The following is a 27,787-nucleotide window of genomic DNA, read 5'->3' as shown; positions in this document are numbered from 1 at the left end:
CTCAACTCAACCACCCCTCAGCTCCAAGGCCCCACCTCCTCTGATTAAGGGCACCACTTTTTGTTTTTCTCTTTTGATAGAATTGAGGACAGCCCAGCTTTTTGGTGATAATTTGATCGATTTAAGACCTTTGTTCACACTTAATTCTACTTGTTAGGGTTGATTAATTAAGGATTTAAAATTTGATGATGTTGGTGATGATGGGTTTTCTTCCCTTGGACCATCCGATTGGTATCTTTTCTGGGCTGTAGATGACATCTACGGTGATAAAGTGATGTGGGATCTCTTGGTTTTTCCACAGCCACCTAGAAGAACATCTTAATCTTTTTGATTCGTCTGATTTAGTGATTTTACATAGGCGAATCAGATGAGAGTCTCCGGGAAATCGATGAGGAAACTAAAGCTGAAATTTTTTTAATGGAGGAAGTTTTCTGCACAGGAAGATTAAATGAAAACCATCCAAAAACCGCTAATATTAAATCAATCACAGAAGAAAACATCCCGCATTTCCCTCTTTTCTTTATCTCATTTGGAGTGCCTTTTTATTTTCTTTTCTTGTTGGAGTTTCAAAATCACAATACTCTTCTTCTTCTGTTACTCGTAACTACTCTTCCAAGTTTGTTGTTCGCACTTTACTTCCACTGTTTCCTGTCAGGGTTCTTTTTTTTTTTTTTTTTTTTTTCTCTCCCGTTTTCCTTCTCTGCACGGTTTCTCTTTTCAGTGGGTTTGCTGAAGAAACTGATTTTGAACCCGGCATCTCAAAGTAAAACAGCAGCAAAGCTCTAAAGAGCGAAAAAAAGAAGGAAAATTGCTCATGAACCTGTTTTGGGCTTCTGTAGGAAACGAATCCTTTCTAAGATAGAGACAGTTTCCAGAAACTTGAAGACAAAATGGGATCATTCGGCTCGTTTCTGCTTCTCTTGGTTATATGGGGTGTTTGCATTGCCTCCTGTGATTCCTTGGTGACAACTGAGGGTATATTTAGGATCCTTAATGCAACTGGTTTTTGTTATCTTTAGTATTCTCTTTAGTAAATCTCAGTCTTCTTGTTGTTTGCGGCAAAGACTGATTCGAGTCAATTCCTAATTGAGCTTCTCTGTTTTCCTTGAAAATTTTCTCAGTTCGAGCTTTGACGGCCTTCAGAGAAGCCATTTATGAGGACCCTTTATCTGTTTTATCAGATTGGAATCCACTCGATGCAGATCCTTGCAACTGGTCTGGCATTTCCTGTTCATTTGGTCAGGATCATGTTATCAAGCTGTAAGAGAAGCTGTCAATTTCGTAGCTCACTCAACTGGGCAAGAACTATTTGTTTCAAGTGTCTTCCGAAGATTTATAGTTCAATTATCAATTTACTACATAAGTGTAGATGAGACTAACAGCAGAGTTGTGTATAAATCTGGCGACCCCTTGCCTGAGACCTTGAGTTTGGAACTCATACCCTGTTATCTTACTAGTGTCTATTTCCTGTTTGTTAGTTGGTTCCGGGCTGGATTATGATTTTAAAGTTATATGCTGATACTGTTCAGAATGATTTAGTCATCTGAATGTAGATCTCAGTTATGCTACAATTTTAGATGCGAAGCTAGGCCAACACCTTGCCCTCTTACAGAAGCGGTGTAAATTACTTATGTACGTAGTTTTGAATTTGTAACGGTATCCCAAAAGATTTGTTAATGACTCATCTGAGTCTGGATCCGCTACTGAGTTTCAGTAGTGTTGTTCGTTAAACAGTTGATGGTTTACACTATTTATGTTGTCTGAATGCATGTGCAAGTGGTTCTGTGAATGTTTCAGTTCAAACTAATTTTGATTACCTCATCTGCCTCTGGCTTTTGCAGAAACCTTACTAGTTGTCGCCTGAGGGGATTTCTTGCACCTGAATTGGGTTCCCTCTCGTCCCTTCAAGAATTGTATGTGTTCGTTAATATGTTAATTTCAAAATGGATTTATTTGGCTATAATATTTGGAACTGAATAACTGGAACCTGCTCTAATAGTGTACTCTCTTCAGAATTCTGCACAACAATAGTATACTTGGGGCGATACCAAAAGAAATTGGCATGTTGAAAAATCTGAAGGTCTTGTATCTGGGTATGAATCAACTTACCGGGCCCATTCCGCTTGAGATCGGAAATTTGACCAGTATCATGAAAATGTAAGATTTGTAAAATGGTTGTTATTGTGTTCCTCTACTTCTCTCTGGCATTTATAGTAATGCTTTTACTGTTTCAGAAACTTTCAGTCAAATGGATTATCTGGCACTGTGCCTCCTGAGATTGGCAATTTGAAAAACCTTGTGGAACTGCGTTTGGATAGGAACAGGCTTCAAGGAACCATTCCGGGCAACGACGGCTCAAGTTCTGTGACGAACACACAAAAGATGTAAGTATGATTTGTTAGGACCCCACATCAGTTAGGAATGGTACATTTTGTTCTTCATATGACTATGAGTACCTTCCTACCAAAAAAAGACTATGAGTACTTCCACCTAATGGACTAGTCTTCTGTGTTAGATCCTGACATGTTATCAGAGCAAGTTTCACTTCCTGCCTCCGTTATCCTTCAAGTGTTAGGCCTATTCTGATCTACCCTTCATGTGATGGGGGACTGCTAGGATTCCACTTCGGTTAGTGGGATATCATGTCATGTAGATTTCATCATCTAATAGACTAGAGTTGGAAATTCTGTCATAGTGGATTTGCAATCTATTTTGCTAGAGGAATTGTTTTCTTCTGGGTTATACTCCATTGGAAAGCCAACTGCTTTTGGGGGGTCAGGTGGGGTGAGGGAGATGGTTAAGGGAGGTAAGGCAGAGAAAAGCTTTTGAATTTATACGATTGCAATGTGCTGAAATAGATGTCATCTGGAAACATATTGCCTCATTGTTTCAAATTTTAATAGTTTCCCCTCTTAGTGTGGCACATATCTGCAGTTAGCTATCAGATATAGAAGACCCCGGCAACATGAGGCAATGATAAATATGACCATGGCATGATCAGAAAATGTCTTCTTTTGGTGCATATTCTTCGTTAGAAACTGTTACAATTCATTGGGTACAAATAGTTTGAATCAATTATTATTGGCATGGAGCCGCTCTTTGTTCTGTTTTCTGTAGTCTTTTGTTGGCTTGAAATGTGAAAGGAAAAGTACTTTCACTCTTTGCAATTGGTTTGCCTTTTTTTCTATTCATATTGTATTGACACACATTTCATAGTTGCAGCTCATCTATATGTAGCTCTATTCAGAAGAAACTACATTCATTAGTTGAATGCAACTCTCAAAAGTTTTGTGATTAGGTGAGTAACTTACTGTTGTTGCTGCTATAGGTTTTCCTCTCAGAGAAATGCAACTGGCTTCTGCCACTCATCTCAGTTAAGGAATGCAGATTTTTCATTCAACTTCTTTGTTGGTAGAATACCTCCGTGCCTGAATTATCTTCCAAGGTGCCCTTTGTTTTCCCTTCTTCTGGATCACATTAACAAATGAGTTTTCCTTTTAGGCACCTATTTTGGCATCTTAACTATATTTTTTTTCCCCTGAAACCAACTTGTTTGTTTTCTTTTCTATAGAACAAGTTTTCAAGGTAACTGTTTTGAAGACAGAGAACCGAGACAACGTCCTCCAATGCAATGTGGTGCGTACTCTACCAGCTATAGTTGTGGAACTGCAAAAGTGAAGTAATTGTATTCCTGACAACAATGGTTGGAATCCTTATAGAATTTCATCAAACCAGTATAACTTTGGAACCTTTTGGGCTAGCCTACTTGGATGAATCTTCTTCCCAGCTATCAAAATGATTTTTTCTTTCTTGTTAAATGCAACAAATATTTTTGTTTCCCTTTTCTTTTGGGATTAGGGTGTGTTGGGTCCTATGGCCAAGACTCAGCGCATATCCTCATTCATGTTCAGAGGTTCAGACCCACTAATTGGCTACCTCAATGATTATGGGGCACAAAAACCAGCATCTTCAGGATGATTTTTAACCATTACTTAGTGGTTGATCATAAGTACTTGCTACTAACACCATTTAAAGGTAGAGTTTTGATTTATTCCTTTATACAGGTGCTTCTCCAGTTAAGCCACGTGGAAAAAACCATAATGAAAATCGGCGCCATGGCGAAAATCGGCATGAGCATCATGAGCGGTCAAAACCAGCCTGGCTGCTAGCTCTAGAAATTGTAACTGGCACAGTTGCAGGCTTCATTTTTCTTGTTGCTGCTTTTACTGCTGTTAAAAAATGCAAAACAAAATCTACTGATATTATCCCCTGGAAGAAAACGGCAAGCAACAAGGACTATAAAGACAATTTGGTTATATATATGGGTTAGTTTGCCATGGAATATTAATATGTCTATCCTCTGTGATTTATGTATTTATGCTGTTTTAAGTATTGATCGATTGTTTGTTATTGACTCTGGAAAGATTCTGAAATGCTGAGAGACGTAGTAAGGTATAGCAGACAGGATCTGGAAGTAGCCTGTGAAGATTTCAGCAACATCATTGGCTCCTCCCCAGATAGTTTAGTGTACAAAGGCACCATAAAAGGCGGGCCAGAGATTGCTGTAATATCACTTTGCGTAAAGGAAGAATACTGGACAGGCTATCTTGAACTTTACTTTCAGAGAGAGGTAAGTAACTTTGGACTTGGCCTGCATTTTAGTATTGACAAGAAAACATCAAAGGTTCTAAAGAGAATGACTGATCTCTCACTCTCTCTCACTTCAGGTAGCAGATCTAGCAAGAATAAATCATGAGAACACAGGAAAATTACTTGGCTATTGCAGGGAATCTAAACCGTTTGCAAGGATGCTTGTCTTTGAATATGCATCAAATGGGACGCTTTATGAGCACATTCACTGTAAGTGATATCTTCTCTAAGTTTTAACTAAGAAGGTTTATTCTACATTATGTGATAGCTAAAACAGGACATTAAAATTTGAGTGCAGATGGTGAAGGATGTCAATTGTCGTGGGCCCGTCGCATGAAAATTGCTTTAGGCATTGCTCGCGGTTTAAGATATCTTCATATGGAACTCGATCCTCCATTCACAGTGTCTGACTTAAGTTCAAGTGCTGTGTATCTTACTGAGGATTTTTCTCCCAAGGTATACTCAGATCATTTTCTCAGAAGCTTGAGCTAAGAAAAATACCTTTTCATTTTCAACTAGCAGAAAAGAAATATCGGTGAAGAAAAGAACAATACGTCTATAGAAACCAAAACAACTATAAGTGCCTGAAAGCTCCACATGTAGGAAAGACAATGCCAACAATTTGGTGGTTGGTGAAATATAAAAATCAAGGACCTTGCTGAATCTTTAATGAAAAGATTTTCCATTTTGATACTTTTATTGGGTCTTGATTGAACTATTATTTTGGGCTTGATGCAACCTACCTTGGTAAGATTGCGGCGAATAACTAGACTGTGATAAGAAAGCACAATTGAACAGGTATCTCCAACTTACAACTACCTTTTAATGACTTGTCCCTCTCTATTGTGCAGCTTGTTGATTTTGAAAGCTGGAAAATGATGTTAGCAAGATCAGAAAAGAATTCAGGCTCCATTGGTAATGAAAGCTCATTATGTGGGTCTCAAGATTCTCTTCATGAACGCCATTTGGATGTCCAAGGAAATGTATTTTCTTTTGGAGTACTCTTATTAGAAATAATCAGTGGGAGGCCTCCATACTGTAAAGACAGGGGGTGCTTGGTAGATTGGGTAAGAATTACTTTTGGATGGAGTATTTTCTGGATTTTCTCCTATAGAATTTCTGTTGAAATTGTTCTTGGCCTATACTGTGTGTTTAAAGTTTTATCAGCTTATGTGGTAGGTTGCAAATCTTAAATTGGACAAAAGGGCATTTAGCTAGTTTAATATGGTTTAGCTCATGATAGCTTAGATATTTCGTTTTCTTTGACATGGGTTACCATTCCACTGCATTATATTCTTATTACTCCTTTATTGTTATTGCTTCCGGAATGCACAAATCTTTAGGAAATGAGATTTAAGTGACCGATACGGGTACTGGGTGTTTTAATTGGTAAACATTTATTTAGGCCAGACGCAGCAAGTGTGAAAGCTAGTGAAATCCTTTCTGTTGATACTAGTTTGCCTCTTGCTCCCTAGGATTGGTGGTTGATAAAACATGTGTAACGAAGACCATGCTTTATTGCTTTATATTATTTGTCTTAAATACTTGCAGTAAGTAACATTTGTTGTCCCCATGGTGCAGGCCAAGGATTATGTAGATATGCCAGAAGTATTTTCTTATCTAGTAGATCCAGAGTTGAGACATTTTAGATATGATGACCTGAAAGTAGTATGTGAGGTGGTGAGCCTCTGCATCCAGTCTGATTCTGCTAAGAGACCATCTATGAAGGAGCTGTGCTCCATGTTAGAAAGTAGAATTGACATTTCAGTAGCTGCTAATCTTAAAGAATGTCCTTTGGCATGGGCTGAGCTTGCTTTATCTTCATAATCTTACTGAAGGTATATATTGTAAATCTGAATTATACATTGTGTAATATTTACTCCTTCAATTTAAATTTTGGCAGAATGATTGCCTGCTGAAGAAAGTCTAGAGCTTCATGTACTGCAAACCCTATATATTGTATACTAATAACAGAACAAGGAAAGTTGAAAGATCCCTAATGCATTTAGGTAGGAGTTGTCATTTGCCAATTGTCTCATTCTTCTCATGTATTTGGTTTTGGCCCTAAGGATGATTTTTTGTTCGTTGGCACTGTCAATTTCAGTGCAGATTGTTAAGATGGATTAGCTGTTCTCTGAAGTCCAAAAACATCACCATTGGACGATTCCTGCATTGTTCTATCTGTTACATTACATTAGGTTAGGTTTTATATTTCTGTTGCAGATGCATTTAGTGTGACACTCCGAACCTTATAACCCAGTCTTTACTGGATCTGCCAGAGTTTGTTATCAGTCTTACCACTGGGGCTATGACATGATATTGCCAAAAACCACTTTTTTTTTTTTTTTTTTTTTTTTTTGGGGTAAATCCACACCTGGTTTGATGGGACTGGATTTGGTGCAGGTTGTATTGTTGACCAGATACAAAGCTTAGAGTTGTAACTGGTTCTTAAGATTTACCCCCAAAAAAAAGGGGGGGGGGGGAGAAAAGGAAGGAGAGGAAGCTGGTTCTTAAGAGAAAAAGATCCTCAAGCCCATAGACTAGGGATTCCTTCCCACGCTCTCTCACATGATTGAAGTTCTCTTATCCAATCTTGCGGATCCCCCATTGAAGACAGCATCAATCCCTGCATGCTGATTAGTGTTGCGTGGGAGATCTTACATCAAGGCCCCCTAGAATGCCCTCAATGCTGATTGTTGGAGCATAATGAAATTGAAAACAACTAAAATATTTGCATTGTCATGGTGTCTTTTCTTTTATGAGAGAAGTTTCTTTAAGCAAGCAGCAGAAGAGACCAAGAAAGAGAAAGAGATATGGAACAGTTTCATATATAACAGGCTGAACATGACAAAGAGACTGCTAATGTGCCTCAAAGAACCTTTCCACATTTTTGCAAGAAGGTATAAAAAAAGATAAAACGGATTATTCGTAGAACCTAATTGGATTAGCTGGAACACAAAAAGTGAAAAACTCAGGAAGGTTTGCTATCTTTGGAGTGAATAATGCGAAGAAGTATATTTTTAGGATCTGAAAAAGTACTCTGTTTCCACAAATTTTTCACTCTTATTTTGGTGAACTGTAGCATAAGGAAAAACAAGAAATGACATTACATTCCATTCCATCTCAAACAGTGTCAGTTCATGTTCGAAGATACACTATTGTTAACGTAATACATTTCAAAACCCAGAAGAATAAAGAACACAGGCTGAAGATTTAGAGAGAGCCTCGTATAATCAGCAACATCGGTGTGATCGTGTCTGTATACAGCGAGGCCCATGGCTGATTGCAAATTCGCAATGTAGCCATGAGAAATTCCCAAGTAAAAGAATACAAATGGATTTAAGCCCACATAAAAGTCATTAAAAACAAGGGAAAAGAACTAAAGGGAGAGGCTCACAAAATATAAAAACGGTAGCAACTAGCAAGGGAGACGAGACTGTTTGAAGGAGACTCAGAGCTGTGGGTCTTTTAGAGAGCTCGCCCTTTGATGATATCCAAGGTCATCTCACTTGGATCTGTTGCCTGCAACTCCACTTGAATTCCGTCCAGTTCTCTCTTGAATCTATCCTTGGAGCTTGCGTAGAGCATCTTACTCCTTACCCTTGATGTATCAGGGGACCTATATGTATTCAACAATAAAGCATATCTGATTTGGAACGATTTTGGTACAATAGTATCTGAAGAATATGAAATGGGTTACCATGCAATGAAGAAAATCTTGCTTTTCTGGCAGTTCTCGTCAGTAATGAAATCAAAATCGAAGACGGCATATCGACACTCATTTGCAGGCAAGCTATTGGTGAAGTCCTCATAGCTCTCTTCAGGAAGCCCAACTTTCTCCACCATTACCTGTTGGATCTTCTCCTCGATCTTGAAAACAATATAGCGATAGTTTCTCTTCGTTTTTAATTCCAAGAACTTCAGCTTACACTCATCATTCACTGCCATTCCAGATGCTGAATTCGCCTACACTCATTCCAACAACAACAACAAAAAGTACCCCAAAAAAATGAATTCCAAGTATACTGAAAGATATGATCATTCTATGAAAAGCCCTTTCCCGATTCCAGTGCATGTGTGCATGGGTTAAGAAACGACCTGTCCATGAAAGACCCTGGAGGATCCAGAGTTGCAAGAAACAACCTAATGTGCAAAATTAAGAAATGAAAACTGAAACAGGGGTTTTTCTGAAGAATGCTATAAAAATTTAGCCTCTTCTAGTTTTTCCTGTTAGGCAGCCAATGGTTTTCTTTATTACATCTGAATCTGACAATGTTCGCCAGAGAATCAAATTATGAGTTCATAACAATGGAAGAGGAAAATGATGTCTTTCACCATCAAATGAGATGCAAAGATCATAAAGGAAAAAAGAAGAAATCAATGCAAACATACCATGATGTCCTCCAATGAGCGATGGGCCGCCTAGGTGAAAGAGACGAGAAAGAAATCAAGGGAAAGAGAAAGTCACTAAGGAGAGAAAAGGATCCTTGAAAATGGGTGTGTTATGGAGAGGTTGGCTTGAGTTAAGGAACAGAAAAACGGTGAGAAGAAGAGATTTTTGAGGAAGCAAACAATGGTGCCAGCAATTGAACAAAGGGGTCTATTAGTCGCTTGGCTGATCACGTCCACCATTAAACTTTCTGGTTCCCACGTTTAGACACGTTTTGATGATGAAGGGTAACATCTAGTTTCTCCTTTTTGGGGCTTTATACATTTTTGTGGGAGGCTTTGACTCCATTTTTACTTTTTCTAATTGTAGCCTTTCTGGAACATCTCTATCCCTTAATTAGTTAATTTTGCAAGTTTGTTGTTTGTTGGTTACAAAAACCTGAGGATGGATTTTGTTGTGAGATCAATTGAAGTATTATCCAGAACAATGTAACAGCAAAGGCTTCCATATTTGTCAAATAATCTAAGGTTTTTTTTTTCTTCCCTCCTTAGGCTTTTAGGGTGCCAATGAGCAATGAAATTTTTTGATAAAAAGATATACCACCCATGACCCATGCATGGAGGGAAATAATTTACTTATCCCCCTCCAGTCTCTCCCTCTCTCACACGTTAATGCATATTGCCCATGAGGTATCTCGGGTCCTAGATTTGGAATGGGTTGAAATTTGTCATGTTGATCGAAAATGAGCTCGTGAGAATGACACAGTTTTGCAATGATGAATGTCGGGTTTTTTTTTTTTTTTCACTTTTTTGGATCATTTTGAGGGCATTTTAGACATTTTACCATTTTCAGTGGTATTTTTCATAATTTCGTGTTTTTGGTTTCTTTATACTATAAAACCATGTTTGTGTGGTCTTTTGAGGCCATCTAAATATTTTTACTTCTAAAGAAACTTTTGAGAAACAGAATTCTCAATTTTCTATCCAATATTTTGTTTGGCCTTGTTCTTGGTTGTTTAATTTGGCCTCACACAGACACACACAAAATGTCCACCTCAACTCCTATAAAAAGTATTACGTATATATAAAAGCGAAAGTATTCCCACTGAAAGAGCATAATTCCCTATATGTATATATGAGAAACAGTATCCTTTTATCACCCTCTGTCTTGATGTGATGATATGCTCTTTCCACGAAATTTGATTTTTCTCATCATTGAACAAAGATATTACGCTATCTCATCAGTCTTGAGTTAATTACTAATTTATAATCAAACCAAAATAATGAACCTTTGTATTAGCATGGTCCGTTACATCCAACCAGCATTGTGCATTCTTCTTAATCTTGGATCTCATAGATATAATAAAAAAAAAATTTGGTAATTCATAGATATAATAATTAATTAACTTTTTTTTTTATGGGTAATCATAATAAATGTTACATGATATGTTTCAATAGAGTTAAAACACTTAACATGTGAGCATGGACCTAAAGGTCTGCAGCTGACAACAATTTAATCTGTTGGGAAGATCTCCCCAGACTTGTTTCTTTGAATGAAGTTTAATGTGTTTGGCCAAAAACAAAAATTTAGGTTTTCAATCAAACCAAGTTTAGACATGATTACGCATACGTATACATCCATTCAATAGGATCAAATTTATCTTCAGCAATTGTCGTGGATCATCATCCCTCCCCTCTTCTTCAAAACATGGTCAAAATTTCAATTACATTGCCTCATCTTTGATAGAGTAAAGGGTTGGAATTAAACCATCACTACTGGAGAAGTAAATGGTCATGAGAATTGAGAATAATAGTATTGCGCCTTTGTACCCAAAAAATAAAAAATAAAAAATAGTAGTCATGAGAATAATATGTTTTTTTTTTCTCTTTACTTCTACAATTTGTAGAATTTACAATAGGATTTGTGAGCCTCACAACTTAATTCAACCAATAAACAAAATCAGGTAGCGGACCTAGGAAAGCAATCAACTACACAGGCATGAAGAAAAGATGACTGCATCAAAGAGCTATAACCAACTAAGTGGATATAAGTAATTATGGCATCTCTAAGCAAATAAACTCTCGGTCAAATGACTCAAATATAAAAGCCCTGGTAAAATGGTAGAAACTGAAAAAACAAAATAGGGTTTAATGCAATTTGCTATGAGGAACTCAGGAAACATGCATCATTTAGGCTAAAACGTATTAAGTAGGAAGTTATCACCTTAGACAAATGGAAGCAAGTGTAACCAAAACCATTCTCAGCCCACAAAATTCACCACTTTAGGCCCCTGTTTCTTCATCGGTTTTACATGGCTGTTATTTGCAATATCTATTGAAACAGAAGGGAGTTTTGACTTGGAAGTAGTTTGGTTACTATTATTTTTATCATCAACAATGGGATCATAAAAATCATCTTCAAGCTCATCCCCTACAGCATATGAAGCAACCTGCTTTCTCGGGCATTCTTCGTCATCATCGCTGCCTGAAACTGAAAGAAGGAAAAAGAGAGAGAATATATCACCAAGCAAATACTTCATTGTCACTGATTAATCAGCAACTACTGAGATAACCAGAGTGCTAGTAAGACTGGTGGGAGACGGAAATTTGGCAAACAAATCTAAAACTAAGAGGTTGATGGAATTAATCAAGAGCAAAGGCGTCCAATCACTAAACAGGTTCAGCAAATCAAAATCACTTCAAGCAAGATAAGGGTTCTAATGGAGAAAAAGGCAAACAGTAGAATCAGTGAAGCATTGCTTAATCATAAAAGGAACCACCAATGGTTAAGTAAATTAGGGAGCTGGCATCTACAAGAAGACCAAGGAAAGAAAAGTCACTACTACACAAAATCAATCTTTATTAGTACCAAGATCACCCTTCTCCCTCCCTTTTTTCCTGAAGGAATATTAATAGGAAACTGAATCAGATAATCAACCATGTCGCCCTTACTTTACTACCAGACATTCAGAAACTCTTCATGACTGAGACTCTACTTAATTCGCACAGTAGATCAACCTATACCATTGTCTTCATTCTAGATCTTTCTTTTACTTTCCCTAATTATTCTTCCCACATAAATCTATTTTTAAGGCTACTTTTTGGTTTTAATCAACTTATTTATTGTGTTAACCTGCTACACAACAGATGTGATTGATTTACATATAATGCACACATTGTGCAACTGTTCCAAGAGACTGGTTCTGCTTTAAATGCCATACAGCCCGCCTTATGATACATTTCAACTCCCATGAGTTAAAGGTATGGTCATAAACTACAATAGTCATGATTTTGTCTTCATGTACATACCACCGATTTAAGTCTGAAATTGTCTATTTTTTCAGGTTTTGGAGATGAGACATCTTGTTAGAATTTTTGACTGTTCTACTGCTGTTTTTGTCATAACTAGAGAACAAGGTACTACTTCCATGAAATAAACAGTAAACAAAATCATCGACCTAAAATACTGGAATATATCTGTGAAAAGAGTCGAAAGATGGCAAATTAGGAATATCTTACAAGTCTTTTTTACTCCAGTACCAGCAATAGAACTTCTGTTTCCTTTATCAGGGCAATCTCTTGCCAAATGTGTTACACCACCACATATTTTACAAGAACCACCCTGTAAAAAAAAAAAAAACAACCCAAGACATTACAGTGTGTTCCTAACAATTAAATAAAACCTTACGAACAAAAGATAACACAGGATATAATAGCATATATGCTAATGATCCAAACAATGGTATAATAACTAGTTGTCAAAGATAAACGCTATAAACAGGAAGGGGGGGGCCAGTTCCAACCACCAAATTGAGATACCAAGACAGGACATATTTGACCTACTGCAAAAGCTGTCCCTCTAAGGAAGAAAGTAGGAGGCCATTGAGTAATCCAACATCTCTTTCTTAGTAATAAACTTCACATTTTAGTAAGATGCCAAAAAACAGAAGTACCTTTGGGTAAATTCCATGAGTATTTTTAGGACAGGATTTACTCAAGTGTCCCTGTTCATTACAGATGAAGCAACTAGCAAACTTTGTGCCTCCTGCATTTAGAAAAAGCCACCATATCAAAAACAGCACTGAAGCAATACAATTTAATAGCATTCATTACCAGATAAAATCAAAAGTCTTTCAGCCTTGCATTATACTCATAGTAAATAACATTAATGTCACATGAGTTGCATTGCAACTTTGAAGGTCAATCTGCACAATAGATCATTGGCTGGGAATGAACTACTTCCATTAGCCACATGTCAAGTCTTTTGGGAAGTCCACCTCAACTATACACCTCATTGAACCAAAGTTGACCTTTTATAACCATTCTCATAGCCATGCAGGAAAATACCTGCCTTCTGAAACTTATCCAATATATAGACAGTGTCATGGAAAGCCGATTATCTACCTCATGACAGAAAATTAGGACTGTCAAGGAAAGCTTAACTTGAATAACCCTCAGGTGAACTTCAATCTATTCAGTAACCATGAAACCAAGAGCATTCAAATCCACAGATCTAAAACACAATAAAGAAAAAGGAAGAACAAGAAACATAACTTTCTTTTTGACAAGAAAACTATCTGGAAGAACAGCTTGTTCTGTCAGAGTCACTTACTGTGACTTACATTGAAACCACAGAAGCTGGACGTCCTCCTAAAACGCACTTTTACTATACTTTACACTTAGAACCTTGGTACCTATTATAGAGCCTACTAATTATAAATCTACCTTGGTCACATGAAATTCAACCTATTCAATATTTTGGTTATCTGTTGTTTTTGAGGGCTACAGGTGTTGTAGTACAATAAATTATCTCTATTCCCTTCAGTTCTTACTAAATCACCATTTTTTTAATCTTAACAGTCTATGAGTTGATAGAAATAACAAATAAGGATGAAATCTTCATCAAAAGTACAAGCAACATGTCCTGTAATTCTGGTACACTGTTTTGGTTAATAAAGTACTTGTTCATAAAAAATATGTCCTGTAACAAAATAACTACATATGTAGAATTTTACATGAGTATATTAAAATCACCCAAAAAAAATCCTTTCTTCATTTCAACTGGAAATATTTTAGGAAACTAATTGCACATTCCGTCCACAAGCTCAAGTCAAACAATTCATACAATTGCATAGTTTGGAAACCAGAACAGCTAAAGAATGGATGACCTAATTGGCATATAGACTAATGGTAAATCCATGCCAGGGAGAGAACAAGGTCTAGAGACCTTGACTAAGTCTAGATTGAACAACCGTCAGTCAATCAATGTGATGAGTTCGTGTCAACATAACTTCGCTGCATCAATAGTGTACACCACCACAACAATCGAACAGACCAGCATGCAAATAAATTCACGAAGACAAAACGAGAAAAAGTTAATTAGAAGAAAATTTCTTTCTTCACGGTGAAAAGGAGGTGTTTAGAGATGGATGAATACTAACCATCTTGAAGAGGTTGGAGACAGTGAGAAAGTGAATGCCCAGTGTCGCCACAGTTATAGCAGTATTTTTCGCCGGATTTATTATTCTTGTTCGGGCAATTCTTGAGACTGTGCCCACGCTGTCTACAATGCAAGCAAATCTGATGGAGCGAAATTCCAATGCGTTTCATCATGAGTCTAAATGAACACACAGAGAGAATGCTAGAATGAATCCAAAGCAACGAAACAACTGACGTGGGGATAGAAAATTCTGACCTTATTCCTTTCCCACTGGGCCTTTTCGGGGCAAAGTTTTGCAATATGATCTTTGGCTCTGCAGATGAAACAGCTTTCTCCCGGTTTCATTCCAGGGACTCTGAGAGGATGTTTTCTGAAGGTTGGTTTGTTGGACTTATCACTAGTCTTTGGTCCTTTCACTTCTGATTTCTTGCGCTTGAACTTGTTCTTCTTCATCTTCTTCTTTGAGCTAGGATCCTTGGGAGCCGTGGGTTCAGGTTTGGGAAACAGAGCAGGATTTGTTTCCTTGAATTGTTTTCGAGCCAGTTTCTGCCTTCTGCTCACCATGACTCCCTTTCGCTTCAATAGGCAACAGAGGAAGAGCTCTGCAGAGTTAACGAAAAAGAAAGGAAGGAATCACCGACTTTAGCAGTCGAATTTCAACAGTTCTCTTTCGAGTTCGAGGAGAGGCTTAAGAACGAAGGCGCGAACTGGTACCCTAGAACTCTAGTGTAAATCCGTGAAGCCAACTCCCAGTAGGGTTGTAAGCCGCTCTGGTCCAATCGGTTTCGGTTGGCGGTGTGAACCAATTGGCCCAACAATTTATGGCCTAGTTTTGTGGTTACCAGCCTGACTCATGGATCCGGCAGATTGGCCCGGTTCAATTGCCCCAGATTCTCTTCACTTAGGTGAGTCTGTCCATCCTTCTACTCTCACAATGGTGCATATAGGACACAACTAAAGCCATATGTATGGCATATAAATCCAATAAACCCCAAGAACTAAAGACATCGAATTAGCCACGGGGTCTTTAGTGAAATGGATTTTATTCCAAGGCAGTTGATTCAATTTAATTGATTTATTAGGTCTCAGATGTCCTTGTACGAGGACATGATCCAAATGAATCGAATAGGGTTCCAACATTTTACAAAATAACCAGAGTTTTCTTCTATTGAACTTGTTTGATGTCGTGTGAGTAAGGGATAGGTTGGACCATAGTTATTTAATTCTCCGAATAATTTGTGAATTATTATCCGAATTTAAATAATACGATTTATTCTTTCAAATATGTGTTTATCACATTGATTCAATAAAATTCTCAACTTTTACTCAAACTTTTACTCATATGAATAAAATTAACGATTAATTCTTGCTAAAAAAAACGTGAAAACTCATCAATTTTTCACCCTTAGCACGTCTAGTGGTAATCTTTCTCAACAAATTTTCTCTATACAATATTCTTGCAAACAATTTCTACACACTTATGGGCTTTTTTGGGATTCGTCCTTCTACAAATGATTTATGCACATTCTTTTGGGGCTTGTTTGGTTACATGAGTCTAGAGATTTTAAATATATAGAGATTTCAAATCTATGGAGTCATAATTTATAAAATTAAGTATTTGGTTAATCGAATATGTGGAATGAAATCTCTGGGTTTCACCCCATACCCATAAATCTACAAATTCACATTTTTAGTGTAAAAATATGAATTTCTAGGTTTCATGAATCTAAAGATTTCTACAACCAAATGGGTATAAATCTTACATTCATGAATCTAAAGATTTTGTCCATTCACCACTTTTGAACTTGTAATTTCCACAACCATAGTTTTTGTTTATCTATTTTTTTTTTATATATAATTAACTTATCTATTGGGTGTCAATGTTAGTTTTAGATTTTGATAAACAATTAAATATATAATGTAGAATTATAAATTGTATTTGTTTAATAAAGTCTTTTGACTATTTTTACAATTAATTTCTCTTAAATTTAGTTTATTTAGCCACAAACAAGATCTCAAGTGTATTGTCTTCTCTATTGTCTCTACACTTCTACTTTTATTTTGAATGTCGTTAATATTTGATTGACTTAGACATCTATATTGTTTACTCGATTTTTCTTTTAGCAAACAAATAATTCTCAAATCCAAATCCGAATTTTAATTTATACGTTTTTTGACCGCTTTATTGACCAAACCAGAAAATTGATTGATTGAATTATTTCAAATAATTCTCAAATCCAAAATAAATAACCATGGGCTAAATTAATAATCGAACTACTGAATATGAAAGTGACTATGGCTAGTCTTGCTAGGAGAGGGGGAGGAACACTTTCACATGTTCAAAACAAATACTAGTTCTACTGAATTGTGGACTTAGTGAGAATCAATCCAGACTAAACCTCATCTTATCCGGAAGCCAATATATTCCCAGTGAAATCAAGTTGAATCAACTGTGACATTAATTTGGATTGATAAGCATTTTTATGCCTACTCAATATGTGGCTACACGAAAATTAAAGTAAATTATATATGAACCCCTTGGGTTTGTAATCAATTATATCTATTATTCTTTGAACCATTTTGTCTTTGTGTATTTGGAATACTAGAAACAATTTTAATTTTTATGGCAAAGGCATTTCAATTCCACATATTATGAATTGGTTCTCTTCTCAAGTTAATGAAATTGGTGAATGTCAAAACAATATTGTCTCTTTTATACCAAGAAATGTCTATTTTCAAAATAACAATCAGCCTCATTTGTTATCTTCTCTTGATATATACCAGGTTTATACAGATGGGGCATGGAACAAAACTACTTTGTAAGGAGGTCGTGGAGCTCTCCCATTGGATGTAGCTGGATGTTTTATAGCTGCCCAAGCTAAGATCTGCTTTAGCACTTCAGCCACTATTGTAGAGGCAGAAGCTATTAGAGATGGACTTCATCTAGCATTAAACTCTCATTTTGATAGAGTTATTTTATTCTCGAGATGTTAGTCTCTTATTTCTGTTTTAAATGGTAGTAATCCACTTATTGATTGAGTGAGTATGAGTATTATTAGAGAAATTCAATAGCTTACTGCAAATTTCTCCTTTGTTGATTTCAGGTTTATTAGCAAATTTTCAAACTCTGCTGCTGATACTATTGCTCGTGGAGCAAATCTTTTTGCTCTCTCTAGGTTTTGGTGGTTGGTTCCACTTCATTTTATTTGTGTAAACAATATTTCTTTCAAGTTTATTACCTGGGATATGTTAATATAATAAAAAAAAAATCTACTATTCTTGAAAACAAATCAATTACAAATGCTCTCTTATTCTTAAGGATTGGAATTAATTGATGATGTCATCACCAAACAAATATTTAAAATACCAATCTAACCCTTTATTAAGTATAGCATCCTAATAATATTACCCCTTAGATGATGAACATGTGGTCAATTTTAAATTCGACAATCCAGAGGAATCAGAGTTATTGTTGGTGTCCAGATCCGAAACCCCCCATGTTGACAAGGATGAAAATTTTTCATCGGAATTAATCCTTCACCTGGCGCCGCCAGCATCCATTGCTGGCGGCGCCACAAAATGAAAGTGCATTGAAGAGGAAATACAACCACAGATGCCCCCAAACGTCTGACGAGTGCGACCAGAAAACGTCTAGGGTTCAAATTCTTGCATGGTTCAGTCGAAGGAGAGGGGGATTGTACCAGTGGCTTTGGATTGGAACAATGGAACCGGCTAGGTTTCCATCGGAGGGCTCAACTTGAATAATTCAACTCAAGACCGTTTAAGGTTACATCTGCATATATAGTTTATGTGTGAATTAGGATGCAAAGCAACTGAGAGATCGCCTTCTCCATATTCCAGCACAAAATAATCTCTATATATAAATTGGAAGTCCTATATATTCCACCACTCCAGTGGAGGATATCTACTTTAGTCGACACAATCCGATTGGTGATGAAGCTTTGGAACACTCTGTCTCCCTACATCGTGATGTTTTCGAAGAAGATTTTGCAAAAATGAAGCCTTACATGCTAATTGAACCCGGAACCACTCTGATTAGATTATAATTTATGTCGAGGGTTATGCTAGTGTCCATACATCTAAAATTGCTTGGGTGCTACGCCATTAATGTGCAACACCTACCTGCAACGAATAGTCGACCGAGATTTCGATTTCGACCGTTTTTTCCAAAAAATGTATTATCACATTTATGTGAAATGGAAGGTCAAGATTTCGATCTAGATTGTTCATAGCATTGAAGTCGAACTGTCATACATGAAGTGGTGGATAAACGACAACATTCTCTAGTGCAATAGAGGCAAGAGTTGCTTCACTAAAGGAAGAAGGGAGAGTAGGATTGCTTTCATTTCGTGACACGGCCAGGAACGGAGGAGGAAGGTGAATGATTTCGGTGGAAAATACTTCATCCTTATCCACAAAGTTGGTTTTGAATCAAACACCAACAAAAACGTTGGTTCATCTTTACCGTAGGATCTAAAATTGACCACGTGTTCATCATGTGGGGATAACATTTGGATCCCTTACTTTAGATAAAAATCCAACAAGAGAGGGCAAGATTGGTATTTTAATATTTGTAAGTGATGAAATCATCACTTAACCTTAATCCTTAATAATAAAAGGTATTTATAATTGATTTTTTTAGGGATAACAGATATAATTGATTATAAACCTAAGTGGCTATACGTAATTTTTCTAAAAGATATGATATCGCAAGGATACATGCCAAAATAAGAATCTATGATCTTTCTTGAAAGTCAATATTTGTAGACAATCAATAGGTCTAATTAGGAAACATATCCTTTGAGTCTAAGGGTGTAGTGCATCCAATCCATGGCCATTAGATGAAAGCCATGTATATTCATTATTTCCAAGCCATTAAATATTGCACGTGATGGTGTTATAAAAAGAATAAAAAATAAAAACAAAAACTACTTAAGTTATCAACCTAAACATGTGCCTAAATCGATAATTGCGATTGAAAAAATACACCTGACATCATCTAATGGTCGAACGGACTGTTGGATGCTAAACATAAAAATTAGGATATTACTCTTATTAAAAGAAAATTATAATATTACATTGATATATGTCAAAGTAAAAATTTAAAACAAATTGCACTAACACTCCAAAATTGAAGCCTTAAGGCACAAACACCTTACTTTATGTTTTACAAAATATAAACACCTTACAATTAAATTTTTTATTGGACATATTAGTCTAATTTATGACTAAAAATTGTTAAAGCATTTTTTTTTTTTTTTTTTTTCATATTTTAGATTTAGTTATTATACATGAAAAGAAGTTATAGGCTCTTTCACATATATATTACCGTTTTATGTGAGGGGGTGTATGCCATAAATATCCCTATTGACGCTAGATTTCAAAGGCGATTTATTATTAGCTGAAACTAGGAGTGTCAATTTATAGCCCGAACCGCACCGGCCCGTTATAGCCCGAAACAGTTCGAACCAGCCCGAACTAAACCTTAATGGGCCGTAATTGGGCTGAGGGTTGTGGAGCCCTCACCAACCTGAAACCGAACAGCAAATCGTTATAACCCGTTTACAACCTGTTTTGTAATTTTACATTAAATAGTATTTGAATCATTATATTACCATTAGGTAGTTGGTATAGACAATTAAAAAAATTAAGTATAACCAACGGGGGTTTGTTCAAATGGTAAGCAGCTTGGTTCGCTTAAGCAAGGTTCGAGTATAGAATCCTTGTGGATGCAAAAATCCCCGCATTTGGGAGACTCACCCACTCACAGCCAGGTGTGCGATGCGGGTTGAACCACCGGTTTATAAACCGGGGTTGGCAAACCAAAAAAAAAAATAAAAAAATTAAGTATGAATTCAAAGATCAAATAGTTATTTTACTACTTAATATCTAGGTTCTTGATTACTATAGAATGGGTGGGTCTTTTTTAATGAAAATTGACCAATATCAACTTTGTTTTCCATATAATTTTTGCTTTTGTTGTAGGATGCTTAATTGTTTCTTCTTTTTTTTTTTCTTACACACCATAAACTGTTAGTCAACCCGCGAACCCAAACCGCACCAAAAACTGTTATTTTGCTAATGGGCCTTGTTTGAGCTACGTGTTTATCAACCCGAAACCGTTAGGCCCAGTTCGAAACCACACCATTGACACCCTTAGCTGAAACAGCATCTGGGGCATGCGTGGGGAAGCCTGGCCCATAAACATCATGTTGGAATCTTGTTGACTTCTTACATTTGTACTTGGTGTTTCTATGTTGATGTTCGCCCAAAAATAAGATGGCCCCACCTAGTTAACTACATAGGTACAAAGATCTGGCGAAAATCAAATAAAAAAGAGTGCAAATATGGCATGTGAACGAATCTCTTCATTAATCATATCATGACTTATTGGTTAAAATAAAAAATAAATACCCATATGATCTCTTAGAGCTCTACTTGGAGTGCTGCTGTACACGGTGGTTGAGATTGAAATTTGTAACCAAACATAACGTTTTAATCACTCGTTTCACGGTTAAATTTTATGAAAGAAAAAAAAGATCAACTACACAAAATGACATGAAATAAGTGGCCGAGATTTTGTCTTTAATACAAATTTTGACCTAGATTGTAAGCTGCACTATTATGTGCAATTACTGAAGCAGTTTCACACCTGCTCTCCCTCCTTTAATTTAATTTGTATTGGAGAAGATTTAATTAAGGAAGAAGCAAGGACAAGCTAGCTAGTGCCCTGAAGCTCAAGAGCCAAGAGCCAAGAGCCAAGAGTTATTTTTATCAAAGAGTCAGGTTAGATTATATCTGGGTCTGCGATAGATAGTTCTACAGAGAATTCAGGTATTACCATGTGAACCCTATCTAATCCCAGTGGTCAGGTGCCTAGCTGCAGTTCAAACTTGCGCAAATCAGACCTAGTTCCCTGTTTTTTTCGTCCAGAGTCAGACCTAGTTTCAGTATTTCACTCTTCTCCTTCCCTGCTTGAGGAGTTATTTTACCTTTCCCTTCCCTTCCTTCCCTTCCCTTCCACTTGGCTTTGCAGATTATCGATTTCTAGCTGCCACCCACCTTAAGTTCCAGCCTAGTACAACTGTACAAACTCATATAAGGCATTTCAAGGAGAGGGAAAATTTTGTGTTTCAAGGTTATCCTAATGATCCACTTTACGTGAAGAATTTGTATTCGCTACCTGACCATTAGGGTAACTTACAGGTTAATTATTGATTACCCACATGATCTTATGCTCATGTTTGTCATCCTTGTAAGATGGATAGCTCCAACTCAATCTCCAAATGGGTCAGAAAGGAACCAATTATGTTGGGGCCGAGTCATCTGGGGTGTATTTCTCTCATTCGAAATTGAAAGATGTCTTAATAGCTAGGTGGGTAGGATTTTCTTCTTCTGCTTCCCTTGTCTATTCTATGAACCGTGAATTGAAGTCGCATCTCCCATCTCATCCCTTTGTGAAGTTGGCTAATCATGTTCTCATTTAAAAGGAATTAATCTCACATCACATAAGCGACATAACCCTATTATTACAACACTCTCAGCAAGGTTACTTGCCTTGCATTTGGGAGGACCCGTAGTAGGTTATCTAGCAATCCCGGCCCAAACCACCCAAACGTACTTCTACTGCCACAGAGAAGGCAAACCATACTAAAGCTGTAACTCCGAAACATCAAACACCTCAGGGTTTCCTTTGAGTTACAATTCAATGCACAAGCACAACCTCCCACACCCATCTCTCTCTCTCTCTCTCTCTCTGTGTGGTGTGGCTGGAGAGAGAGATACCCATAATCTAGCCAACAGCAACAATACTCAGCGCTGGCTTTTGCAGCCTGCGATAGCCTCCAGCTAACCGTACATGTATGCCTGCATGCATAAGCTGAGCAAGGTAATATATTCGTTCTACGAATATGAAGACACTGAAATGGAATTCGAGAGACAGAGTAGACGACAAACATATCATGACCCATGAGATGGAACAACAATCAAGGCAGGTCTCCCAGAATTTTTTTACTGGTTAGCATTGGTAGCGACGTTCCTTGTGTTAATGTTTTCTACACATAGAGATGGAGGGCTAGCTGATGCTCAAGTGGATCCATCATTCATGTCTTGTGGTCGGATGCCACATGATGGGGCTTCAACACCCATTGCAGTATCCAGTAAGCTATTACTACTGGTGAGTGGTGACTGTGCAGTCAGTGGTTGAGCTGTAGAAATGGAGACCCAAACAGTAAGCAGCACTATATGTATGCATGGTGTGAATCATTATTGGATCTCCTAACAGTAAAAAGAAATAGAACTCTTTTGTCATTACTGGGTCAGATTTCAGGGTCACTGCCCTGACCCTAGAGACATTCTGGCATGGAAGTCTTAGGTCTCATCACTCAATCAGCCTGGTGAAAGTGTGTGTTAAAATTTTACCCAAAAAAAAAAAAAAGAAAGAAAGAAAGAAAGTGTGTGTTAAAAAGAACACCCAAGTACGGGCGCAAGATTCAACAGCTAGCTAAGGTAGGGTCATTTACATTCCATATACATTTCCCTACCAATACCATACCTGGTGGAGTTTCTGTCCAATAGACCTAAACACTGTAGCAATTCAGAGAGTCACAGTAGCTTGCAGTAGTCCCAGTAGTAGTAGTAGAGTCAGTTTTGGAGCTTTCCTTCCAGCGTGACACAATCCCCACCTGTACAGTGTTATCTCAAAAAACCTTTCGGCTTTCCTCTGGGTGATGATTGTACAATCATGTAGCTTGAGCTTCCTTTGGTTGATCAGACTAAATATGATCATTAATTAGTCCTCATCTTCTCTTTTTTTTTGGTAGAATTACTCCTCATCTTGAAGGTGGTTGCTTACTTGCTCGTCGAGGGACAGCTTAATTGTTTCAGTTTTACAATCTCCCCCCTCCCTCCCTCCCGAGTCTGGATCATCTGATGGAGCTATCTAGCAATCAATCAAACATATTTTATAAGGTTGACTTCGTATATGGTGATAGTACATGAAGTCATGAACTGATGTTCTCCGGCCCCATACAAGTAGAAGTAGGGTAATATATATCACTTGTTAATTAACTTCTGGGCCCTGGGGGGACCGTTTACTTGCTTCAGTGTTGAGTGTTGTCCCCCAAAAAATGCATGATTCAATTCACATTGGATGGATATGTAAGGATTTATCCTTGGACCAAAATTTGAGGTCGTTAAAAGACCAACAAGCCTCAATGTTTTTGAGAGTCTAGATAGACATAGACAGTGAAAATCAATCAGTTCTGAACATTACATGTAGCAAAATAATTTGCATAAGAATCATCAAACACCTTTCTTCTTACATGTAATAAATAAAGGGAAAAGCTTCTGAACGCTTGTGCTTCTCTCTCCTTCTCTTTCCATCGTCATAATTGGTGGGTTATCAGAAAAATAAAATAAAATAGCGTTTTTAAGGTTGGAGCCTTTTCAATTCCTTCCTAGGTAGGTTTTTTGTGAGTGAGTGAAGCTTTACGTTTAGGGCAAATTTAGGGAAGAGGGAAACACAATGCTTAGTAACAAGTGGAGAATGGATGGTGATAGTAAGGAAGGAGACTGGGGGAGCCATCTTTCTTAACGAAGTCGGGGCTGCTTTGCTACATTTGTAACAAAAACAGAGTGAAAGCTAGAGGGGGAAGAATTATCTGGGGAAAAGAAGATAAAAAAACCCTAGAAACGTGTGGAGGAAAGTGGAAAGGAAGCATGGATTAACTGTTGAAGACCAACTAAAATTAGCCCAAACAAGTAATGAAAGAAATAATAGAAAATTTGAATGCAGACAGACAAAGGTGGCAAGCAACAGGGTTAAAGCAGCTAGCAGAAGAAGAGGATCTCTGCGGCCTACTGTCCTTTCCTTCACCGACTTAAATTACGTGTTTGATGAGAGAGAGTGGTGAGAAAGGAATTGAGTGGTCAAATCCGCAGGAGTGAGTAAGCAAAGCTTTTTAGGGTTACTTTGGCAGAAGAACTGATCATAACAGATGGATTTTAGTAAAGAAAGAAGTTAAAAACCTTGGAGATGGTGAACTCTAAAAGCAGGAGTCCCTGAGGAGGCGGAGACGGGGGCGGGGGGTCTCTTAATTTGTAGGCTTATTGCCGGGAGTTACAAAAGAGGTACACTTCAATTCAATTCAATTCAATTCAATTCAATTCAATTCAATTCGGAAAGAGAGAGAAAGAAAGAGAAAAATTGCTTGTTTTCTTTCTCCTCACACACAAACACCCCCTTCTTAACTCCGATAACAACAGGTGAATGAGCGAAAGCAAACCACTCCATGCACACGTCCCTTTCTTACACCTCTCCCCCACCTCTGCCGCCTCTGCTGCTCCCAACCCAACACACAAGCACTCTGTCTCTCCCTCTTTCTCTTTCTCTTTCTCTTTCTCTTTCTCTTTCTCTTTTTCTCTCATCATCGGTAATGGCGTCCACACATTTCTTAACCATTAACCTCGGGCGTATGTTAGAGATAAGGTAACTTGGCTATTCCTTTCCTCTCCACCTCTGGCATTCTACACTCTCAGTGAGTACATTCTACATTCACTACATGTACAAAGCTCCCTAAGTATAGAACAACCACAAGTCCACAACTACTACTACTACTACTACTACTAGATTCGGATATAAAACCTAGAAGCTTTCTTTGTGTGTTCCTACCACTGAGTTTGGGGTTCCATTAGTATATCCGTCCAGCCAGCCCTCTCGATCGCTTTCTCTTTCTCGCTTTTCTTCCGGCTTTCTTTCCTCCTCTACTTCTCCTTTTGTAACTCATGAATTGATCGAAGATCAATAGCACATCCAAGGCGGTTAAGCTGTCAATCCATCAATCAGTCAATCAATCAAAAGCCCACCACCACCTCAATACTGACTCAATCAATCGAATCAGACAATCCAATCCAATCCAATCAAATCAGGAAAACCAACCATGTCTTCCTCTTCGACCTTTTCACTGGACCACCTCCCTCCTTCCGAACAGCTCTGTTACGTCCATTGCACCTTCTGCGACACTGTTCTCGCTGTAAGTATCCAAATCAATTACCATATTTCTTCCTTATGTGTTGTTCTCAATCCGATTCATGAATCATGACCCAAAAACAGCTTCCTTCAATTAGTTAGGATATTAGGTCTTGTTTTTCTCTACTCACATGTTACATTTCTCTGCTTCACGTAGGTGAGCGTTCCCTGCAGCAGCTTGTTCAAGATGGTTACCGTCCGATGTGGTCACTGCACCAACCTCCTGTCCGTCAACATGCGTAGTTTGCTCTTGCCTGCAACAAATCAGTTTCACCTAAACCATGCTTTCTTCTCTCCTTCTCACAACCTCCCGGTAAAAAAAACTAGTCTACATGTAATTCCAGTGCACGACTTTCTCTTTACTATTTTCATTGTCTTGTATTTCAGGAAGAGACCCCAAACCCACAACCGAATCTGCTGGTTGATCAACCTAACCCAACTGACCTTACGGGTTCCCTTCGTGAAGGCAACGATGAGCTCCCTCGACCTCCAGTTGCTAATAGACGTGAGTCATTTAACTTTTCACGTTCATTTTCTTTTCTTGTACATAATACAGGGTCTTAACTCTCCAAGCATCACTCTGTGCTAATATCACCAACAACTCGAATTCCATTCACTAGCCCTAGAAACACTAATCTTGGACAAAACCCAAACAACTTAAACATAAATAAACATTAGACTAAATGGGCTTCATGTTTTTTCCCTTTGTATTTTGTTCTCTGAACTCAAACTAGACATGTAGTTGTTGCCATTGTAAGTTCTTTATGTGAGTATGGGGTTTCATCATCATCATCATCTTCTTCTTCTTCTTCTTTTGCTTCTAGAAATGTAGATGATAGAGACCCAGACAAATGGTTTCTGATTCTGCAGATGAGAATGGGTATAACTGAAAGTGAATAATCTAAAAAGCAGAATTTCACAAAAGTCAGCGAAGTCTGTTGTTATCTTTTCTTTTCTTTTTTTTCTTGGTTCTAATCTCTGTTCGTCTGTCTATCTGTTCAGCTCCGGAGAAGCGACAGAGAGTCCCATCCGCGTACAACCGATTCATCAAGTGAGGACTGATGAGAAGTGTTTCTTGAAAAGATTTTCCAATTTATTAAACTTAATTATGCATTAAAACTCTGGTACCTGCTAGCATATGGATGATATTGACATGAATATATGAATCCAATCCATCCGCACTGCAGGGACGAGATCCAGCGCATCAAAGCTGGAAATCCTGATATAACCCACAGAGAAGCCTTCAGCGCCGCTGCAAAGAATGTGAGATCCAAGAAAATTCTAGGGTTCATATTTAGATTTTGCATCTCTTTACAGATGCTAGGGTTTCATGTATATCGTTTTTTTAGACTTTCTTGATTTCCGGGCTGGTTTGTTTTGTTTTGTTTTGCCATGTTTGTTTACAGTGGGCCCATTTCCCACACATCCACTTTGGTCTCCTGCCTGACCAGACTATGAAGAAGACTAATGTGCGCCAGGTACCACTATTCATCTTCTTCTACTTCTAGCACTCAGTTCTCAGTGCTCACCTGCTCCGAGTTTATCCTTAGTAAATGTTTTATCTGTGTTTTGTTATGTGAAGGAAGGAGAGGACGTTATCATGAAAGATGGGTTCTTCACTTCCGCTAATGTTGGAGTCTCCCCCTATTAAGAAATGGTAGTCTGTTCTCTCTCTCTCTCTCTCTCCCTCTCCCTCTCCCTCTCCCTCTCCCTCTCCTCTTCTCGTGGAGGTTTGCTGACAGTCATGGTTCTTTAGCTTTTGAAGTCAAGAATGATAGAAAGGCCTTGAAGTCTTGTTGATCCAGTTTAGTTTTACCAAATACAATCTGAGAATGAAGGTCTATCTTTTGATAGAAAGATGCGTGTAATTTGGATCTACAGAACTCTTGCTCTAGTTTGGAGAATCATATCCGTTTGTTGAAAATTTGGATGTGATAATTTATGTTACTAGCTAGTTTACTGCTTTGCACTACTGTGTTTTGGTATCCTTTCTTCATTTTGGTTAGCCCCAGTGAGAAAAAAGTTACACTATGACATTCAAGCATCAGCCACCGTTACACAATCAGCACTGGCCTCGGCCTCCCAACTCAAACCCCAAAACTTTTAACCTAAAAGAAACCAAGAGAACTATAACCCATTGAAGGTGTTCAACAATTGAAGCTTCACCTGCAACTGATAATAAATTAGCCAGTAGAATGATCACTACCAGAAGAAGAAATGATACAAGATCCCTTAACTGATAATTCACCATAATCCCT

At 37.6% G+C, this 27,787-nt stretch overlaps 4 protein-coding genes across 4 annotated transcripts; 2 read left to right on the top strand and 2 right to left on the bottom strand.

Moving 5' to 3' along the window:
- Positions 1 to 365: 365 nt before the first annotated feature.
- Positions 366 to 6,936, top strand: LOC149013525 (putative LRR receptor-like serine/threonine-protein kinase At1g63430). The gene is made up of 13 exons (XM_089159209.1): positions 366 to 975; positions 1,122 to 1,260; positions 1,842 to 1,913; positions 2,014 to 2,157; positions 2,235 to 2,384; positions 3,329 to 3,445; positions 3,572 to 3,636; positions 4,065 to 4,325; positions 4,425 to 4,630; positions 4,728 to 4,860; positions 4,949 to 5,106; positions 5,502 to 5,717; positions 6,232 to 6,936. Exons 1-13 carry the CDS (start codon positions 891 to 893, stop codon positions 6,475 to 6,477), a joined length of 1,992 nt encoding a protein of 663 aa, XP_089015335.1. The 5' UTR covers positions 366 to 890; the 3' UTR covers positions 6,478 to 6,936.
- A 944-nt stretch (positions 6,937 to 7,880) lies between these two features.
- On the bottom strand, positions 7,881 to 9,285 carry LOC149013524 (actin-depolymerizing factor). Its single transcript, XM_089158976.1, has 3 exons — positions 9,043 to 9,285; positions 8,351 to 8,616; positions 7,881 to 8,269 (listed from the first exon to the last, which is right to left on the bottom strand). The coding sequence occupies exons 1-3, from the start codon at positions 9,043 to 9,045 to the stop codon at positions 8,119 to 8,121; spliced, it is 420 nt and encodes a 139-aa protein (XP_089015102.1). The 5' UTR covers positions 9,046 to 9,285; the 3' UTR covers positions 7,881 to 8,118.
- A 1,631-nt stretch (positions 9,286 to 10,916) lies between these two features.
- Positions 10,917 to 15,205, bottom strand: LOC149013523 (VASCULAR-RELATED NAC-DOMAIN 6). The gene is made up of 5 exons (XM_089158974.1): positions 14,735 to 15,205; positions 14,481 to 14,619; positions 12,993 to 13,084; positions 12,559 to 12,661; positions 10,917 to 11,530 (listed from the first exon to the last, which is right to left on the bottom strand). Exons 1-5 carry the CDS (start codon positions 15,041 to 15,043, stop codon positions 11,301 to 11,303), a joined length of 873 nt encoding a protein of 290 aa, XP_089015100.1. The 5' UTR covers positions 15,044 to 15,205; the 3' UTR covers positions 10,917 to 11,300.
- Positions 15,206 to 25,164: 9,959 nt separating this feature from the next.
- LOC149013522 (axial regulator YABBY 1-like) lies at positions 25,165 to 27,237 on the top strand. The gene is made up of 7 exons (XM_089158834.1): positions 25,165 to 25,533; positions 25,687 to 25,842; positions 25,917 to 26,034; positions 26,532 to 26,580; positions 26,717 to 26,792; positions 26,936 to 27,007; positions 27,112 to 27,237. The coding sequence occupies exons 1-7, from the start codon at positions 25,441 to 25,443 to the stop codon at positions 27,178 to 27,180; spliced, it is 633 nt and encodes a 210-aa protein (XP_089014960.1). The 5' UTR covers positions 25,165 to 25,440; the 3' UTR covers positions 27,181 to 27,237.
- Positions 27,238 to 27,787: the final 550 nt, after the last annotated feature.

Source organism: Hakea prostrata, chromosome 6 (genome assembly GCF_041222555.1).
Source record: "Hakea prostrata isolate BN-2017 chromosome 6, UWA_Hpros_2, whole genome shotgun sequence".
Classification (NCBI taxonomy): domain Eukaryota; kingdom Viridiplantae; phylum Streptophyta; class Magnoliopsida; order Proteales; family Proteaceae; genus Hakea; species Hakea prostrata.
The sequence above is the reverse complement of the archived record's forward strand: the minus strand, read 5'-3'. Positions and strand labels throughout refer to the sequence as shown.

Coding starts and splice junctions, on each gene's coding strand:
- LOC149013525 (XM_089159209.1), top strand. CDS start 891: ATGGGATCATTCGGCTCGTTTCTGCTTCTCTTGGTTATATGGGGTGTT. Junction 1,914..2,013: donor CTCTCGTCCCTTCAAGAATT/GTATGTGTTCGT, acceptor TACTCTCTTCAG/AATTCTGCACAACAATAGTA. Junction 2,385..3,328: donor GTGACGAACACACAAAAGAT/GTAAGTATGATT, acceptor TTGCTGCTATAG/GTTTTCCTCTCAGAGAAATG.
- LOC149013524 (XM_089158976.1), bottom strand. Junction 8,270..8,350: donor AAGATTTTCTTCATTGCATG/GTAACCCATTTC, acceptor GAATACATATAG/GTCCCCTGATACATCAAGGG.
- LOC149013523 (XM_089158974.1), bottom strand. CDS start 15,043: ATGGTGAGCAGAAGGCAGAAACTGGCTCGAAAACAATTCAAGGAAACA. Junction 12,662..12,992: donor CTCATGGAATTTACCCAAAG/GTACTTCTGTTT, acceptor TTTTTTTTACAG/GGTGGTTCTTGTAAAATATG. Junction 11,531..12,558: donor TACTGGAGTAAAAAAGACTT/GTAAGATATTCC, acceptor TCCTTCTTTCAG/TTTCAGGCAGCGATGATGAC.
- LOC149013522 (XM_089158834.1), top strand. CDS start 25,441: ATGTCTTCCTCTTCGACCTTTTCACTGGACCACCTCCCTCCTTCCGAA. Junction 26,035..26,531: donor ACCTCCAGTTGCTAATAGAC/GTGAGTCATTTA, acceptor CTATCTGTTCAG/CTCCGGAGAAGCGACAGAGA. Junction 26,793..26,935: donor TCAGCGCCGCTGCAAAGAAT/GTGAGATCCAAG, acceptor GTTTGTTTACAG/TGGGCCCATTTCCCACACAT.